This window comes from Littorina saxatilis, linkage group LG10, assembly GCF_037325665.1.
Source record: "Littorina saxatilis isolate snail1 linkage group LG10, US_GU_Lsax_2.0, whole genome shotgun sequence".
In the NCBI taxonomy this organism is placed as follows: domain Eukaryota; kingdom Metazoa; phylum Mollusca; class Gastropoda; order Littorinimorpha; family Littorinidae; genus Littorina; species Littorina saxatilis.
Genome location: NC_090254.1, coordinates 45,442,181 through 45,456,867, shown reverse-complemented (window position 1 = coordinate 45,456,867; position 14,687 = coordinate 45,442,181). Strand labels below are relative to the sequence as shown.

Sequence of the window (14,687 nt, the reverse complement as noted above, 5' to 3'; positions counted from 1 at the left end):
AACACTATGAAACTTTGACAAAAGTTAATGGTAATGCTTCACTTGTTGACAGGATATTGGACCTAACACTATGAAACTTTGACAAAAGTTAATGGTAATGCTTCACTTGTTGACAGGATATTGGACCTAACACTATGAAACTTTGACATAAGTTAATGGTAATGCTTCACTTGTTGACAGGATATTGGACCTAACACTATGAAACTTTGACATAAGCTGTCATTCTTCCACAGAGATTGCGATTGGGAATGTGAGAACACGCCAACGTTTGTTTATTCTCATGCTGTTTGTCCTCTTCGTTCACTCGTACCATCTTCGTATTTCCATCGACTTGTTTGTTTCCTTGGAAAATAACCCTCAGAGGCTGTTCAGCACTCAGTTTGACAGCAGAACATTGGATTAGAAAAAAATTACCTTGTTTCACGAGAGCGAATCCATTAAACCTTGAACTCCTCTCGTAGTGTTCAGTTTTAATTTGATAATAATACTACTAAGGGTATTTATAGGGCGCAAATCCTAAACAAGTTCTAAGCGCCTAATACACCGACTTGCACTCACAAACCAACATTTAATTGTCTGTGATATTAATGCTTTTCACACGGGCATAACACGGGCACCTGCACGGCAATAAAGCTTCAGCTCCAGGAACTAATAGCATTGTGACTTCATCTTTAATCTGACAATATACCTTTCAGACGCCGACTTGCACTCGCAAAGCAACATTAACTGTCTTAGTGCTAATCTTATTGGCATTAAACTAGAGCCTCCACATATAAAAAAGGCTATATCTGCGAGAACTGATACCATTGTGATGTTGTTGTGAATCAGACAGAAAACTGTTTTTGTGACTCAGTTACGGAAACATAACAGTGAACCTAGAGGGTTCACAGAGAAGCTGTCTATTTGAACGTCCTCGCTACGATGCACTTCCTGAGTGGACTATAATTTAGTGCGAGGACTGCCAATGCATGGTGTTCAAATATAGACAAAGATCAGCCATCAGTGATGTGATGAGGGCTGTGGTCCATGCAACTCCTTTACAATGTCTGTTTTTACGGTGATTCTTGACGTGGTGTATATGCTCTGATATTGCCTGATCACTGGTGCTGTGGTGCCATATCTACACATCCAGATACATATAAACCATCAGTGGTTTGAGGAAGGCTGTTGTTCATGCAACCCCACAAAAAGACTTCACAAGGTTTGTTGTTACAGTGATTATTGACGTAGTGTACGCTCTCTGATTTTCCCTGGTGCTGTGTTACAACACGTGCGCTGAAAATGTTGTAGCGACCAATTACCTATATTCAAGCGTGACAGCAATGGGTCATGGAGGCAACTGCCTGGAATGACCACGAGTAGTGCCTCGCTATGACCAGTCATTCTGGACGGTATGACGTGTTATACTTTTGAAAAAGGTTTGTTGACAGCCATCAATCATAGCGAACCCCGTCTCACTGACATGCCCCTAAAGGCTTTACCGCGAGGGCATAACACGTACATTTTCTTATCAGTCGTATGTAGTGTTATATTTTCGAAGGAGACTCTTTGACAGCCACCAATCATCATTATTATTATTAGTAAGTATTAGTGAGTATTGGATGTGACACGTGACCTGACAACCGACGAACAGCATTGACCTCCTACGCAGATGATTATGGTCACATACTTCCTTGAGAACATGATTAAAATTGCTACATGACTGACAGAAAGTGATAATATACGTTCGTGAGAAACGGAGTCGTCTGCTATCTAAGCTCAGCTTCACACAAACATGTTATTGTCTTCTTCTTGGGAAGAAACAGTTTGGATTATGTAATTAACACAGACGACTGTTATTTCTTCTTGCTGTTGTTTAATCACGTGTTGTATGACGCTATGACTACGTCATACAAGATGGTATTGTAGGCATATCTTAGTAAGATAGCAGGATACGGCGGTTTTCTTATAATCGAACTGAACAAAACAACACGTCATTCTGATCGTGAACTTGCAACGGACACGTCCGTCCTCAAACGTTCAGTGACTCTTTTGCTACTGAGAGGAAGAATACAACGGGAACCAAGTGTTACTCTGTGAGCAGTTAAGCCTAGCGCCGTGTGATAATGTTTGTCTGGCGTACTTTGTGCTGAGAACATTTTGTTGGACATAACCTTTTGCGAGGCAAACTCAGAAACATAACAAACCCCGACAGGAGTCGTTTACAGAAGCACGCGTGTGATACCAAAAATGTGTCTGACGATGCAATAAGACGTTTTGTTGGTTTTCTTGTTAGCGATACTCAGTTATAATTTGAAGAAAGAAAAACAAACTTTTATGTGAGATATTGTGTCCAGTGGTGCTTCCCCCACTATCGCTTTGTCAAACGTGAAGCAACAGTTTGACAACATCTCTGTATTTGTTCAACGAACTTGACTGAACACAGCATACGCAAGCTTTGTGTTTTTGGAGCAAGTGTGGCAGAACAGCTTCCAGAGCTCATAACAGCTTGGTTTTTGTAGAGCAAGTTTGACCGACAACTGCTTGAAACACTGGCAAGAGCTTGGTATTTGTAAAGCAAGTGTGACCGACAACTGCTTGAAACACTGGCAAGAGCTTGGTATTTGTAAAGCAAGTGTGACCGACAACTGCTTGAAACACTGGCAAGAGTTTGGTATTTGTAAAGCAAGTGTGACCGACAACTGCTTGAAACACTGGCAAGAGCTTGGTATTTGTAAAGCAAGTGTGACCGACAACTGCTTGAAACACTGGCAAGAGCTTGGTATTTGTAAAGCAAGTGTGACCGACAACTGCTTGAAACACTGGCAAGAGCTTGGTATTTGTAAAGCAAGTGTGACCGACAACTGCTTGAAACACTGGCAAGAGCTTGGTATTTGTAAAGCAAGTGTGACCGACAAACTGCCTGAAACACTGGCAAGAGCTTGGTATTTGTAAAGCAAGTGTGACCGACAAACTGCCTGAAAAGGTGACAAGAGCTTTGTATTTTCCAAAGCAAGCCTTACGAACTCTTGTAAGCCCTTTCATCCACCTGTCACTGATTCTAATCTCGAGGATTGCTTGCTGTGCTGCGTCAGGAAACAGCGGAAGACAGCCGTAACGTGGAGGTGAGGAAAATAATCACTGGCTAAGACGGATAATTACCAGGGACCGGGAGGGCGTATTCACACTGACACGGCACGTTGTCCGGCACAAGCTGCGTGCTTCCGTCCAGCACTCGACGACCGCCTCTTCTTGACCCGGGTGACCACTGGGCGAGTTTCCTGCTGGACACTAGGAGGTCTGTGAACGGAGAAACGTCTGGTCGTCTAAAGCGTACAGGACAAAACGACAACCAGCAACAAATAGAAAGAAGGATATATACAGCAGAAAAGGCGTGCGTCATAAACACACATACTGCTTGTCTGAGGCGGAGGAAGCGGATCGCGGATATAAAGGACAAACGCAAGTTAGACAGCGGAAAGACGCTGCGTGGAAAGGAAAGAGCGTGCAATTCTCAACGTTTAGATGCAATAGCCAACGATCTGCACAATCCACAGCCTTCAGTGTCAACATAGAAGTACGAACACTTCTTCCTTCGCTTTTTTTCGTGGAAGGAAAACGCAGTTCTTGCAGTGACAAAACAGAAGAAAAAAAATCCCCTCGGTCTCTCCACCGAAAACAAAACAGAGGTCATACTTTGACCACACAAAAGTGAGGTACACAGATTCCTTCATATTACGTCACAGCAATCACACACTCTACCAATCATGACGACAACTTCGTCCACCATGGCGCCAAACATGACGTCATCGGCAACGGCGTCAGAGGAGGCAGCGGGAGACGACCCGACTTGGGAGCAGAAGCTGGCGGTGATCTGCATCCTGTCCATTCTCAGTGTGTTCGGGACGTTTGGCAACGGGCTGGTGCTCTGGGTCTTCTCCAGCAAAGGCAACAAGGTAAGAATCATTTTCACTGTTACGATTTCGTGTAGCTATAGTTACAACACATAGAAACATTTCTGTTTGGTACATTCAGACAATAATGTTGTATTGAATTGAATTGAATTGAACAGTCGGTAATGTTGATCCTAAACTTGCTTATTTTATATTGTATATCCATAAATGGTTGAATAAATCATTGTTTAAACCAACAGTCGGTGATCAGAACGTATTCATAAGAATTTTGCTTATGATTGTTGCATATATGTGACCCTCTACCACGAAATGAGTCGCATGTCACCTCGCGCGGTTCTGCGCTAGGCTTAATATAAGTCTGGGGAGTGTCTAGTATACAGTGTGAGGGTCACCTTAGTCACAGGCTTATAACTCAAACAGTTTTCGCTCTTTTCTAAAACGGTTTTCACCACTGGATAGAGCATAAAAAACTCTTTCGGAAAATGTAAAAATATGAAAATCATGCAAAGGTGACATGCGACTCATTCCGTGGTGGAGGGTCACATATGTGTTTGTGTGTGAAACGATCGCATGTTGCCAGCAGTGAATTAAACACGCAACGAAGACAGTGAGGCGTGCTTCATTCAGCCTTATAAACATATTACATGGATGTGTTGACCCCCTCAAGCAAATTACGATGGAACATATCCGAGGGCGAAACATTACGATGGAACATATCCGAGGGCGAAACATTACGATGGAACATATACGAAGGCGAAACTTAAAGCGCCCAGAAGACACAGGGCATCCCGGGGCATGCACCCAGGGCATTTACGTTGTTTGTACTTTAAAGAAGCTGAGTGGTGCAATTTGGTGCCGACTGGGCTTAAACTGTGCCAGACAATGTTGTGATTAAGGTGTGTTAAAGAATGTGTGTGTGTGTGTGTGTGTGTGTGTGTTTATGTGTGTGTTTGTGTGTGTGTGTGTGTGTGTGTGTGTGTTTATGTATGTGTGTGTGCGTGCGTGCGTTTGTGTGTGTGTGCGTGAGTGTTTGTGTATGTGGGTATGTGCGTGCGTGCGTTTGTGTGTGTGTGTGTGTGTGTGTGTGTGTGCGTGTGTGTGTGCGTGTATGATTATGTTTAGACACAAGGCAGACACACGCATTTCACTTGGTCACAGGGTGGCACAGTGGTCAGTGGTCACAGGGTGGCACAGTGGTCAGTAATAAATAATAATAATAATAATAATACGAATATTTATAACGCGCACATATCTCACCAACAGGCGACTCAAGGCGCACATACACTCATTCACACACACGGAGACTTAAAGTAGCTCTTGATGCGTCCCTTAGCCCGCTTCGGGAATTCTTATTGGATGTTTTCAGATGCCATACGCACATGTCGCAAGGCGCGTTGGTTGCACGAACCATGAAAAGGTAAGGCATCATGCTTCACTGTTACACTTCTGTGAAGCAATTAACAGTAACAGTGACAGGTAATAACTACAAGAGATGATTGTCTCCCTTGTATGCATGTAACAGTAGATAATCCATCTAAAGCAATAGAGTAACAGTGACAGCTAATAACTACAAGAGATGATTGTTTCCCTTGTATGCATGTAACAGTAGATAATCCATCTAAAGCAATAGAGTAAGCATCAGTGTCAGTCTCACAATTCCGTGTAGTTAGCAAAAAGCACATGAACAACTTTTAATCAGAAGAAATGATTTTGTGTCTCATTTCCAACAGTAGATAATCCAGACAAAAACAATACAGTAAGCACAATGTTCAGTGGTACAATTCCGTGTTGCTATAGCTACAATCATTTTGACAACTAGTAATAGGAAGAGATAAATGTTGACCCCATATGTAGGTAATGTAGTGAAAGCACTATATTCAGCATCATTTTCAGTGTTATAATTCCGTGTGGCTAGAACAAAGCACATTAACATCTAGTAATCAGAAGGTGACTCTTTTCCCTATATATGCAACCGTTCATAATCCAGCAAATACAATCAAATAAGCACAATTGTCAGTGTTACAATTCCGTGTAGTTAGCTACAATCACATTAACAACTAGTAATAAGAAGAGATGAATGTAGACCCCATATGTAGGTAATGTAGCGAAAGCACTATAGATTCAGCATCATTTTCAGTCTTACAAGTATAATTAAGTCCGTGAAGTTAGCAACAATCACATTGACAACTCGTTATAATAATTAGACAAAACTGTTTGGGGGAACACACAGGGGGTATGTACCAGTAGATTGTCAAGTAAGCATCATGTTCAGTGTTATAATTCCGTGTAGTTAGCAACAATCACATTGCCAACTAGTTATAAGACATTACTGAAATTGTATTTCAACAAGAACTTGCGCTACGAAAGGTTTATCCCCATTGTCCTTAGTTAGATTGTCAAGTAAGCATCATGTTCAGTGTTATAATCCCGTGTAGTTAGCAACAATCACATTGCCAACTAGTTATCAGACAGTACTGACATTGTATTTCAACAAGAACTTGCGCTACGAAAGGTTTATCCCCATTGTCCTTAGTTAGATTGTTGTTGAATTAAAAAGTAATTTAATGGAAATGTAACCTGTAATGTAAAAGAAAACAAAATTAAAATTTCATTGAAAAAAAAAACACCAATGAAGAAGGATATGCTCACCGCCCAAAAAGAAAACAAGTCGCGTAAGGCGAAAATACAATATTTAGTCAAGTAGCTGTCGAACTCACAGAATGAAACTGAACGCAATGCCATTTTTCAGCAAGACCGTATACTCGTAGCATCGTCAGTCCACCGCTCATGGCAAAGGCAGTGAAATTGACAAGAAGAGCGGGGTAGTAGTTGCGCTGAGAAAGATAGCACGCTTTTCTGTACCTCTCTTTGTTTTAACTTTCTGAGCGTGTTTTTAATCCAAACATATCATATCTATATGTTTTTGGAATCAGGAACCGACAAGGAATAAGATGAAAGTGTTTTGAAATTGATTTGGACAATTTAATTTTGATAATAATTGTTATATATTTAATTTTCAGAGCTTGTTTTTAATCCGAATATAACATATTTATATGTTTTTGGAATCAGCAAATGATGGAGAATAAGATAAACGTAAATTTGGATCGTTGTATACATTTTTATTTTTTTTTACAATTTTCCGATTTTTAATGACCAAAGTCATTAATTAATTTTTAAGCCACCAAGCTGAAATGCAATACCGAATCCCGGGCTTCATCGAAGATTACTTGACCAAAATTTCAACCAATTTGGTTGAAAAATGAGGGCGTGACAGTGCCGCCTCAACTTTCACGAAAAGCCGGATATGACGTCATCAAAGAAATTTATCCAAAAAATGAAAAAAACGTATGGGGATTTCATACCCAGGAACTCTCATGTCAAATTTCATAAAGATCGGTCCAGTAGTTTAGTCTGAATCGCTCTACACACACACACAGACACACACACACACACACGCACACGCACACACGCACACACACACGCACATACACCACGACCCTCGTTTCGATTCCCCCTCGATGTTAAAATATTTAGTCAAAACTTGACTAAATATAAAAAAACAAGTCGCGTAAGGCAAAAATACAATATTTAGTCAAGTAGCTGTCGAACTCACAGAATGAAACTGAACGCAATGCCATTTTTCAGCAAGACCGTATACTCGTAGCATCGTCAGTCCACCGCTCATGGCAAAGGCAGTGAAATTGACAAGAAGAGCGGGGTAGTAGTTGCGCTAAGAAGGATAGCACGCTTTTCTGTACCTCTCTTTGTTTTAACTTTCTGAGCGTGTTTTTAATCCAAATCCGAATATAACATATTTATATGTTTTTGGAATCAGCAAATGATGGAGAATAAGATGAACGTAAATTTGGATCGTTTTATAAATTGTTATTTCTTTTTACAATTTTCAGATTTTTAATGACCAAAGTCATTAATTAATTTTTAAGCCACCAAGCTGAAATGCAATACCGAAGTCCGGGCTTTGTCGAAGATTACGTGACCAAAATTTCAACCAATTTGGTTGAAAAATGAGGGCGTGACAGTGCCGCCTCAACTTTCACGAAAAGCCGGATATGACGTCATCAAAGACATTTATCAAAAAAATGAAAAAAACGTTCTGGGATTTCATACCCAGGAACTCTCATGTCAAATTTCATAAAGATCGGTCCAGTAGTTTAGTCTGAATCGCTCTACACACACACACAGACACACACACGCACACACGCACACACACACGCACATACACCACGACCCTCGTTTCGATTCCCCCTCGATGTTAAAATATTTAGTCAAAACTTGACTAAATATAAAAAAAGACGAAAGAGGCAAAAAAGATGGGGTGAAGCAGCCTTGCATGCAACTGAGGTAAAAAAAAAAAAAAAAAAAAAAAAAAAAAAGACATCACTGTTTGGGGGAACATTCAGGGGGTATGTATAACAGCAGATAGTCCACCACGGGCATTCAGGTAAGCACAATGTTCCACTGTAATCATTCTGTGTAGCTAGCAAAAAGCACCATAACAACCAGTTGCAACAAGACATGACTGTTTTCCTCGTATGTAACAGTAGGCAATTAAGTTTCATTTTAAATGTGTCAAGCGCAAAGAGCATACTTGTAAAGTTATGATGTTGCGCTATATAAATTCGCATTTATTATTATTATTATAAGTTACAATACTGCAGCAAAGGATATAAGGTTGGTATTCCTTAGCACTTCACAAATTGATTGGTAGTAACATGTTGTAAGCATCAATTATCGCTGCGGCTTATAATTATGTTTGACCGTAGCAGGTATTAAAGACACATGAATAGCAGGCAGAACTATCCTTGTTGCAGTTCCATTTAGTACGTAAAGGATGTAATTGTATTGGTAAAGTCGGAACTGCCCTTGTGACCCCCTCTTGAGAGCGACCACCTGCCGACAAAGAACACCCCAAATGTTTCAAGACGATTTTAAAAAAATCACCTTTCCGAAGCGAGCACCTGTTTATAACGCCCACTTTTGGTCAGTCCCTTGGTGGTCGTTCTAGATACGTTAGACTATTGTATCAGTTATCTCGGTAAGCAAAGCGATAAATACTGATAACCAGTGAGAAACAAATATTGCTTTTACTTTTTTTGAAGCAAGTACAAATTTTATCCCGCAGCCCCATTAGACGTGTTCACGTTACTGTCATACATATAAATTGTATCGCTTTGTATTTCTTCTCCCTTTTTCTCTTATTCTGGAAAAAAACCAAAAAACACTATGTCTTTCTCTTTCTCTCTCTCTCTCTCTCTCTCTCTCTCTCTCTCTCTCTCTCTCTCTCTCTCTCTCTCTCTCTCTCTCTCTCTCTCTCTCTCTCTCTCTCTCTTTCTCCCCGCCCTCGTAGATCGTCAGACGACAGGGCTTTGCCGGTCCCCAGGGTATACATGCAGATGGAAAGTTTGCAGCTATTTGTCTGTCTGAATGGGAGGAGAGAGATAACGGCTTGTCCAGAAATCTGATAAGTAAAGCCTGTATTTCTGGGAATAATGTACGAATGATGTGCGGCGAAAGCATACCAAGAGATGAGTATGTTGACATCCACACAGCATTTATAAATTCATCTCTCACTCTCTCTCTCTCTCTCTCTCTCTCTCTCTCTCTCTCTCTCTCTCTCTCTCTCTCTCTCTCTCTCTCTCTCTCTCTCTCTCTCTCTCTCTCTCTCTCTCTCTCTCTCTCTCTCTCTCGATGAGGTTAATTGCAACTTTAGTCAAAAAAGGCTTGGGTTTTTATAATATTTTAATTGTTCTCTTAAATTGTTCAAATGTGGGCAAAACAAAATAAAAATGGATTTCATCTTCTTGAATTTCGTTACAAAGCGGACACATCGAATCATCGGCATTTTGTCTTTTATATCGGTAGGCATGCACATCAATTTATGAAATACCCAGTCGAAACCTAGTTATACGAAATGTTAAATGCCTATCCACATTCAACAAAAGGTAGGGTTTGATGTCATGTACGGTACGAAATGTCTGAGAGACAACACATCTTTCACTAGTCTGTACATGATAACCCCACTCTCGCCATCTACAATCAATCAACCTTTCCCTAAAACACGCAACACATATGTTTTTCATTAACAACGCCCTGGTTCAACCACACACAACCAAACCCGTATTGAAACAGTAAACAACGGACACTAGAGGCCCAGTTCTTTTAACCACTCTCATCCATTTTATACAACGTTTTTTCGTTTACGTCGCTCCCCCCCTCCCCCCCAAGAGAATCTGCATCCAATAGAATCACTGCCATCGTTTACATTCGTAAACAAAATATTTGCGTATGCATGTGCTTTTAGATGGTCCAGCTAATACAGATATATATTGGATATCTGTTTGTTTCACCATATATACAAGATCATTGGGTGTTCGCATTCGAAATCTAAGAACTTCTTCAATGCAAATAAAAGGACTTGTTCACATGTTTTTCACATTGCAAAGCAGCCTTATCCAGTCCCCACAGCTCAGCACCATACTGCACAATTGGTTGTTCTTAGGAATCAAACAACTTCAAATCCAAACCATTAGTGATAAGCACAGATAATCTGTGTACACTACACATCATAGCATGTGTGGCCCGACTTGAGAGATCGAAACAGGCCGCAGTAAAACTGAGTCGAGTTGAAAACAATAGTCCTATATAGAGAGGGGGAGAGAGACATAGAGAGACATAGACAGATACAGAGTGAATGGAAATCAACGAGTCACATACAAACAGAACCACATATGTGACCCTCCACCACGAAATGAGTCGCATGTCACCTCGCACCGTTCTGCGCTAGGCTTAATATAAGTCCGGGGAGTGTCTGGTAACAGTGTGAGGGTCACCTTAGTCACAGGCTTATAACTCAAACAGTTTTCGCTCTTTTCTAAAACGGTTTTCACCACTGGATAGAGCATCAAAAACTCTTTCGGAAAATGTAAAAATAAGAAAATCATGCAAAGGTGACATGCGACCCATTCCGTGGTGGAGGGTCACATATTACACGCACCGCAATTATCATCACCACCACTACTAACACCACCACCAACAACAACAGTATTAATACTACTACTACTACTACTACTACTACTACTACTAATAATAATAATAACTGGACATTTTTAAGTGCCTAACCTATGGCTCTAGGCCCTTTACAAAAGAACATATACAGAATAGAACATATAAATGTACACCCTACATAAAACAATTAACCATACGGACAAAAATCACCACATGTACTTTTCACACACTATTCATATATGCTATACACACTATATAGGCTTATACACACATACCCAGCGAACACTTTCAACAATCATTCCGTTTTTTTGACTGGCAGGTCATTCCTTAGCTAGGGAAGACAAGAGGAATGCCTCGTCATTACTTCCCGTCGTGGCGGACTCTAATTGGATGTCTAGTTGTCCATCAAACTGTCCTGCCGAGTGTTATACATTTCGCACCATAGGCCACGCAGCTTCCTTGCTTTGCTGGTTTGAACTAGAACTTGCTGTTTTAGTTATGCTTTTTCGCATACTGCTTGTAGCATCTTTTTGAAGGTATATCTTGCACTACGTATACTCTACGTATAACGTCTGGACAGGACGCCCTTTTTATGTGTGTGGGTTTTTATTACATTTAGTCAAGTTTTGACTAAATGTTTTAACATAGAGAGGGAATCGAGACGAGGGTCATGGTGTGTGTGCGTGCGTGCGTGCGTGCGTGTGTGTGTGTCTGTGTGTCTGTGTGTGTCTGTGTGTCTGTGTGTGTCTGTCTGTCTGTCTGTCTGTGCGTGTGTGTGTGTAGAGCGATTCAGACCTAACTACTGGATCGATCTTTATGAAATTTTACATGAGAGTTCCTGGGAATGATATCCCAGGACGGTTTTGTCTTTTTTTCGATAAATACCTTTGATGACGTCATATCCGGCTTTTTGTAAAAGTTGAGGCAGCACTGTCACACCCTCATTTTTCAATCAAATTGATTGAAATTTTGGCCAAGCAATCTTCGACGAAGGCCGGACTTCGGTATTGCATTTCAGCTTGGGGGCTTAAAAATTAATTAATGACTTTGGTCATTAAAAATCTGAAAATTGTAAAACAAATAATATTTTTATAAAACGATCCAAATTTACGTTCATCTTATTCTTCATCATTTTCTGATTCAAAAAAACATATAAATATGTTATATTTGGATTAAAAACAAGCTCTGAAAATTAAAAATATAAATATTATGATCAAAATTAAATTTTCGAAATCAAATTAAAAACACTTTCATCTTATTCCTTGTCGGTTCCTGATTCCAAAAACATAATAGATATGATATGTTTGGATTAAAAACACGCTCAGAAAGTTAAAACGAAGAGAGGTACAGAAAAGCGTGCTATCTTTCTCAGCGCAACTACTACCCCGCTCTTCTTGTCAATTTCACTGCCTTTGCCACGAGCGGTGGACTTACAATGCTACGAGTATACGGTCTTGCTGAAAAATTGCATTGCGTTCAGTTTCATTCTGTGAGTTCGACAGCTTGACTAAATGTTGTATTTTCGCCTTACGCGACTTGTTTAGCGTACTGTAGCTTTACTATTATTGATATGTTTCAGCTACTATTTTAGAAGTCAGAACTATAATTCCACTGTAAGTCTGTTAAAGTAGTGACAGGTTAGTTTCCGTTATGCTTTTTTTGCCTACTATAGCCTTCTTATGGAAAAACAAGAAGACTCTATTCCAACTGTAAGTCTGGTTTAGTAGTCACAGTCTCGATTTGATTTGATTTTGTTCGCGGACTGTATACAGGTCTACTTTTTAAAGACGTATCTGCTGCAAGAAGACAGAACTTTACTTTATCTGTTAATCTGGTTTGGTAGTCACAGTCGCGTTGTCTTTATGTTTTGTTTTTCTTTCGCGTACTTTATCTTATTTTTGAAGATGTTTCTGCTGCTAAAAGACAGAACCATACTCCCAACTGTTACTCTGGTGAATTAGTCACAGCCCCCGTTTTTATATTTAGTCAAGTTTTGACTAAATATTTTAACATCGAGGGGGAATCGAAACGAGGGTCGTGGTGTATGTGCGTGTGTGTGTGTGTCTGTGTGTGTGTGTGTCTGTGTGTGTGTGTGTGTGTGTGTGTGTGTGTGTGTAGAGCGATTCAGACTAAACTACTTGACCGATCTTTATGAAATTTGACATGAGAGTTCCTGGGTATGAAATCCCCGAACGTTTTTTTCATTTTTTGGATAAATGTCTTTGATGACGTCATATCCGGCTTTTCGTGAAAGTTGAGGCGGCACTGTCACGCCCTCATTTTTCAACCAAATTGGTTGAAATTTTGGTCAAGTAATCTTCGACGAAGCCCGGACTTCGGTATTGCATTTCAGCTTGGTGGCTTAAAAATTAATTAATGACTTTGGTCATTAAAAATCTGAAAATTGTAAAAAAAAATAAAAATTTATAAAACGATCCAAATTTACGTTTATCTTATTCTCCATCATTTGCTGATTCCAAAAACATATAAATATGTTATATTCGGATTAAAAACAAGCTCTGAAAATTAAATATATAAAAATTATTATCAAAATTAAATTGTCCAAATCAATTTAAAAACACTTTCATCTTATTCCTTGTCGGTTCCTGATTCCAAAAACATATAGATATGATATGTTTGGATTAAAAACACGCTCAGAAAGTTAAAACGAAGAGAGGTACAGAAAAGCGTGCTATCCTTCTTAGCGCAACTACTACCCCGCTCTTCTTGTCAATTTCACTGCCTTTGCCATGAGCGGTGGACTGACGATGCTACGAGTATACGGTCTTGCTGAAAAATGGCATTGCGTTCAGTTTCATTCTGTGAGTTCGACAGCTACTTGACTAAATATTGTATTTTCGCTTTACGCGACTTGTTTATATTTAGTCAAGTTTTGACTAAATATTTTAACATCGAGGGGGAATCGAAACGAGGGTCGTGGTGTATGTGCGTGTGTGTGTGCGTGTGTGTGTCTGTGTGTGTGTGTAGAGCGATTCAGACTAAACTACTCGACCGATCTTTATGAAATTTGACATGAGAGTTCCTGGGTATGAAATCCCCATACGTTTTTTTTCATTTTTTTGATAAATGTCTTTGATGACGTCATATCCGGCTTTTTGTGAAAGTTGAGGCGGCACTGTCACGCCCTCATTTTTCAACCAAATTGGTTGAAATTTTGGTCAAGTAATCTTCGACGAAGCCCGGACTTCGGTATTACATTTCAGCTTGGTGGCTTAAAAATTAATTAATGACTTTGGTCATTAAAAATCTGAAAATTGTAAAAAAAAATAAAAATGTATAAAACGATCCAAATTTACGTTTATCTTATTCTCCATCATTTGCTGATTCCAAAAACATATAAATATGTTATATTCGGATTAAAAACAAGCTCTGAAAATTAAATATATAAAAATTATTATCAAAATTAAATTGTCCAAATCAATTTCAAAACACTTTCATCTTATTCCTTGTCGGTTCCTGATTCCAAAAACATATAGATATGATATGTTTGGATTAAAAACACGCTCAGAAAGTTAAAACAAAGAGAGGTACAGAAAAGCGTGCTATCCTTCTTAGCGCAACTACTACCCCGCTCTTCTTGTCAATTTCACTGCCTTTGCCATGAGCGGTGGACTGACGATGCTACGAGTATACGGTCTTGCTGAAAAATGGCATTGCGTTCAGTTTCATTCTGTCAGTTCGACAGCTACTTGACTAAATATTGTATTTTCGCCTTACGCGACTTGTTAATGTATTCTGACGTGTTTT

The 14,687-nt window shown here is 39.7% G+C and overlaps 1 protein-coding gene across 1 annotated transcript in view; it reads left to right on the top strand.

Annotated features, from left to right (window-relative positions):
* Window positions 1–3,746: 3,746 nt before the first annotated feature.
* The window catches only part of LOC138977886 (orexin receptor type 2-like), a 33,791-nt gene continuing 22,850 nt past the window's right edge, over window positions 3,747–14,687 (top strand). Inside the window, exon 1 of the mRNA XM_070350491.1 lies at window positions 3,747–3,935. Within this exon, the coding sequence (XP_070206592.1) occupies window positions 3,747–3,935 (189 nt within the window). The remainder of the gene's footprint in view (window positions 3,936–14,687) is intronic.